General features: G+C 44.3%; 1 protein-coding gene across 1 annotated transcript; it reads left to right on the forward strand.

The window, feature by feature from the left end:
- Window positions 1-603: 603 nt before the first annotated feature.
- Window positions 604-2906, forward strand: MED7 (mediator complex subunit 7). Its single transcript, XM_042455925.1, has 2 exons — window positions 604-742; window positions 1054-2906. The coding sequence occupies exon 2, from the start codon at window positions 1074-1076 to the stop codon at window positions 1764-1766; it is 693 nt and encodes a 230-aa protein (XP_042311859.1). The 5' UTR covers window positions 604-742; window positions 1054-1073; the 3' UTR covers window positions 1767-2906.
- Window positions 2907-5452: the final 2546 nt, after the last annotated feature.

Below are 5452 nucleotides of genomic sequence, written 5' to 3' on the forward strand. Positions count from 1 at the left end.
TGGGAGTCGTAGTTTTGTGAGACATTTTATTAGCCTTCTTTGTCAGAGAGAGCTCTGGTGCCACAGTAAACTACAGTTCCCAGGATTCTTTAAAATTGAGCCAAGACAGTTAAAGCGGTTTCAAACTGGATTGTTTCTGCAGTGTGTTTTGGACCTAAGGCTGTATCTCCTCTGCAAACATGATCCGGTTTGACACCACTTTTAACTGCAGTGCTATGGCATTCTGGGAACTGTAATTCTGTGAGACCTTTAGCTTTCCCTGCCAGGGAGCTCTGGTGCCACAAACAATTACAAATCCCAGGATTCCATAGCATGGAGCCAGGGCAGTTAAAGCGGCACTAATATGGATCATTCCTGCGGTGCGGATACAGCCTGAGAGAAAACGATAGAAACCATAGAGGCGGAGGAGAGGAGTAAAACAAAGCTCCTGATTGGCATCGACATCAGCCAATCAGAGAGCGCCTCCTCTTCCTGTGGCTGCGGGGGAGGGAAGGAGGCTGGCTTCCCTCCATTTTGCCCTCCTTTTCGCCAACACCACCTTTACGTCGCGCCGCCGTGAACCAATAGGAAAAATTGGAGCGTGCCGGAAGTGCGTCATCAGTTGCCGGGGAAAGAAAGGAAGACGGCTAGGGCGGCCGCCGCTGTCGTCGTTGTGGCGAGAGCGTGTCTGCGAGGGGTTTTTCCTGCGCGATCGACTCGGGATAGAAGCGAGATCAAGGAGAGGGACGGGAGCTCGTAGCGGGTGTGTGTGTGACCAGTTCTGTGAGCCCCAGGCTGCATCCACACTGGAGAAATAACCCGGTTTGATACCGCTTTAACTTGTCTGGCTCTTTGCTATGGAATTCTGGGAGTTGGAGTTTGTTGTGGGGCCCAGAGCGGAGCCCCACAACAAACTCCAACAAACTCCAACTCCCAGAATTCCATAGCCAAGAGCTAGACAACAAGTTAAAGCGGTATCAAACTGGGTTATTTCTCCAGTGTGTACTATAGTGTTATGTCTACGTTTGCTGTAAATCTGTTCTTCTTAATCTGTATTGTAATGTCTTGTCCTAGGGATTTGGTCGTCTGCTGCGATGGGTGAACCTCAGCAAGTGAGTGCCCTCCCTCCGCCTCCGATGCAGTACATTAAAGAGTATACTGATGAGAACATCCGCAAAGGTCTCGCTCCCAAGCCTCCGCCGCCGATTAAAGATAGCTACATGATGTTTGGAAACCAGTTCCAATGTGACGACCTCATTATCCGGCCTTTGGAAAGCCAAGGTATTGAACGGCTGCATCCCATGCAGTTCGATCATAAGAAGGAACTGAGGAAGCTCAACATGTCTATTCTGATCAACTTCTTGGACCTCTTGGATATATTGATAAGAAGCCCAGGCAGCATAAAACGGGAAGAGAAGCTAGAAGACTTAAAACTGCTTTTTGTCCATGTGCATCATCTTATAAACGAATATCGCCCCCACCAAGCAAGGGAGACGCTGAGAGTCATGATGGAAGTGCAGAAGCGCCAGCGCCTGGAAACTGCTGAGAGGTTTCAGAAGCATTTGGAGCGGGTTGTTGAAATGATCCAGAACTGCCTGGCCTCTCTGCCTGACGATTTACCTCACTCAGACGACGCAATGAGGATAAAAACCGAACCCATGGACCTTGAGGATGGCATAAACTGCATTGGACAGAATGAGCAGCAGAGAACTTGCTCTAGTGTCAAAAAGGATCAGATTTTGGATAAAGATGCTACCATCAGCGGCATTATTGATGAAATGACATGAAGAAGAAAGGGCTGTTTGAGATTCTCTTTGTGTCACAAAGAGTTCTCAACTGAAACTAAAGCATTTGGTAGATTTTGAACCCCCCCCCCCCCAAAAAAAAAAGCTTACTTTTGATGCTGATTCTTAATCATGGAACACATTCTGTAAGAGTTAGTAAACTTTGTTTGACAGAGTTGGCTTTAAAGAAAAGTTAATAGACAATTTCTGTTCTATAATATGTTACCTTTATAATTGGACTGCCCAAACCGTACTGATACTCATTTTACTTGGGTGTATAACAGCTTCTTGAAGGAATATGAATGTATGCTGGTTTGTAAAAGAAATAATGCTTAAAACCCACCTGGCTGTGAAGATCAATGTGCTCCTTAAATAGCTGTCTGGAACTAAACCAACCTTGCATGTTATAGGATGAACCCTGCTCTCTTCCTTTGACTGCAGTGCAAGGTTTTGCTGTGCTGTAAAGCAGTGAGCTTGTAGCTTGGCTTGCTTTTAGAGCTAGTGGGCTGATTTAAGCATAATCATGGTGGGTTGAACTCTGGTGGCTTGGCACTAGTAGTGGAAAGTAATATTCATGGAAGATAGGGCATCTGGTTCTCAGTGGTCATCGACACCTTCACCTACTGCATCCCTTTGTGATATGTCCCATACCAAACCGTTTGGGTGTGGAAATTGGGCACCCTTGCATGCATCAGTGTAAGTACCTTCTGTTAGTGTGCTTACAGAAGTAAGTGTTAAAACAACCGAACCTTGCAGGTAGAAAGTGGGACAGTAAAATATCAGCCACAAATGGGTGGCAGTCATTTGGTTGTATTTAGTTTGTGTGTAAATGGGTGGCTTTCTTTGTGGGCTTGGAAGAGAATGACATTTCCCCCCCCATCAAGATGGATCCCTGCTTCATTCTGTACAATAGCTCCTGGCTTCTATGGGCCTTTTGTAGTTTTGTCACCAGAATTATATGACTCTTGTATATATATTTTTTCTAGCCTGCTTTGTGTTTTTATCCTGTATATTGGATTCAGTGTTGTTTTGCTTTTTTTGATTGGCCTTTACTATTGTTGTATCATGAATTTAGGAAACCTTGTTTTTTCACTTGAGGGAAAGAATTTGGAGTGGGCTTGTATTAAACATATTTCTACAAACTTCAGTGTGTATGCTGTCTTCTGATTTGCCATCCTTCTGCCACTAAAGATTAATTAATACTTGCAAATCATTACTACAGTGATCTTTTTCCTCTGAAGTGGCAAAAACAGAAAACCAGACACATAGCACGGAAAACTTATAGCTGATTTTCTCCTAAATTTGGTAAAAACATCCAAGCAAAAAAATTTGTCCTGGTTCTCCCATGACATACTATTGACACCATATGAAATCTTTTTAGTAAGATCATAATTGTTGTGCATTAAAGTAAGTGTGCTGTGCCTTAGATAGTAGTATAGTGTGTATATGTGTATATGTATACTTGCATACAAAGGTAATCTAAAAACTACAGCCCTAGTGTCAAACACATTTACAAACAACAGTAGGTATAGGGGTACACCTGTGAAACTTCAGAAAATAAGTAAAAAGAATATGGAAGGGATCTGACCTCTGCTTTCAATGTTTTCTCCCTTTGTCTTTCTCAAAGGCAGGATACAGACCGCCCCTTTGGGGTGGCCTGCACCCGCCCCTTTCCCCGACAGATTGAGGCCTGAGCTGCCACAGTGGCAGCCTCTGAGATCCCGATCCGCCGCTTTTCCAGGCCTCGGGGAAGTGGCAAAACACCACTTCCCCGCGGCCTGGAAAGGGGTGTCCTTGGGGCTTCATGCCCCAAGGACACCCCGGCAGTGGCGGGGAGACAGAGAAAGGGGCCACTCGGCTCCTTTCTCCTTTGTATCGCTGGTGCAGCCGTGTAAAGTCTGCGCGAGCGATACACAGCACAAAAGGAGCTCTGTTTCGGAGCTCTTTCTGGTGCTGCTGAAAGGGCGCTACAGGCACCCTGCAGCGGCACCAGGCGCACCGTTTGGACGCACCATGGCCGTTACGTCAAAATGGTGGCGCCCATGTAGACAGGGCGCTGCCATTTTGACATCCCGGCGACGTACTAGGGTTTCGGGGCGTATATAAGCAATGCCCAGAGGCAACCTTAGCATGTTGCCAGGACGTGCTAAAAGGCCCATCTGTACAGGGCCAAAGTTTGTTTCTGGTGTTCACTTCCTTTCTATAACTGTAAAGAGTCTTGTTAACAGCTTTTGAGATAACAAATCCATGGCATAAGCCTCCAAATAACCATTCCACATCATCAGATGCAGATTTAAACTGAAGTTATTAAATGTATGCTCCTATATTTATGAGTTAACAGTGTGATGTGGCAGCTAACAAGGCCAATACGATTTTAGGCTGCATCAATAGAAGTATAGTGTCTAGATCCAGGGAAGCAATAGTGCCACTCTATTCTGCTCTGGTCAGGCCCCACCTGGAATATTGTGTCCAGTTCTGGGCGCCACAATTCAAATAGGACATTGAGAAACTTGAGCGTGTCCAAAGGAGAACGACTAAAATGGTGAAAGGTCTGGAAACTGTGCCCTATGAGGAACGACTTGGAGAGCTGGGGATGTTTAGCCTGGAGAAGAGAAGGTTAAGAGGTGATATGATAGCCCTGTGTAAATATTTGAATGGATGTCATATTGAGGAGGGAGCAAGCTTGTTTTCTGCTGATCCAGAGACTAGGACCCGGAGCAATGGATGCAAGCTGCAGGAAAAGAGATTCCACTTCAACATTAGGAGGAACTTCCTGACAGTAAGGGCTGTTCGACAGAGGAACAAACTCCCTCAAAGTGTAGTGGAGTCTCCTTCCTTAGAGGTTTTCAAACAGAGGCTGGATGGCCATCTGTCGGGGATGCTTTGATTGTGAATTCCTGCATGGCAGGGGGTTGGACTGGATGGCCCTAGTGGTCTCTTCCAACTCTACGATTCTATGATTCTGTACATTAGTAGAAAGAAAAAAATGAAGAAAAATCCTTAAAATCACAAGAACTGTTAATGAAAGCTTAACTTTCTCAGCAGGAGATGTACAGTATATTATTGTACAATTTAACTTTTCATGTCTTCTTTACTATGGACATTTTTGTTGCTTCATTCCTACGCAGCTATTTTGGTTTTTGCAGTTATTAGCCTGATAGAAACAGTTATAGGACAAAATGCTTCAAGAGAAACAATTCACTGTTTTCAATTTTTATAATCGCACAATTTAAAAACTTGTTACTATAACTTACATGTCTAAGTACACTAAAGGCTTCAGAACCTGTCTGATCATGGAAACTAAGCAGGGTCAGCCCTGGTTAGGACTTGGATGGAAGACTACCAACGAATACCAGGTGTTGTAGGCTATATTTCAGAGGAAGGAACTAGCAGAACCACGTTTTGAGTATTCCTTGCCTAAACAAAAACCCTATGGAATTCATGGAGTTGCCATAAGCCAATGGGAACTTGAGCGCACACATACACACAAAAGTAACTTAATAACCAAAAGCTTGTTTTTATTACACAAAGGTCTATGACCTTTTGAATGGTAAGCTGTTGATTAACAGGGATAAAGAAATGAACTGAGATGAGGTGGGAGTACAGCTCTGGAAATTTATATATAATAATATAACTGGTGGTGCACTAACATCCAAATTCCACAAAATGGTGATCCTTTTTTAGGCCAA

Source organism: Sceloporus undulatus, chromosome 2, assembly GCF_019175285.1.
Source record: "Sceloporus undulatus isolate JIND9_A2432 ecotype Alabama chromosome 2, SceUnd_v1.1, whole genome shotgun sequence".
In the NCBI taxonomy this organism is placed as follows: domain Eukaryota; kingdom Metazoa; phylum Chordata; class Lepidosauria; order Squamata; family Phrynosomatidae; genus Sceloporus; species Sceloporus undulatus.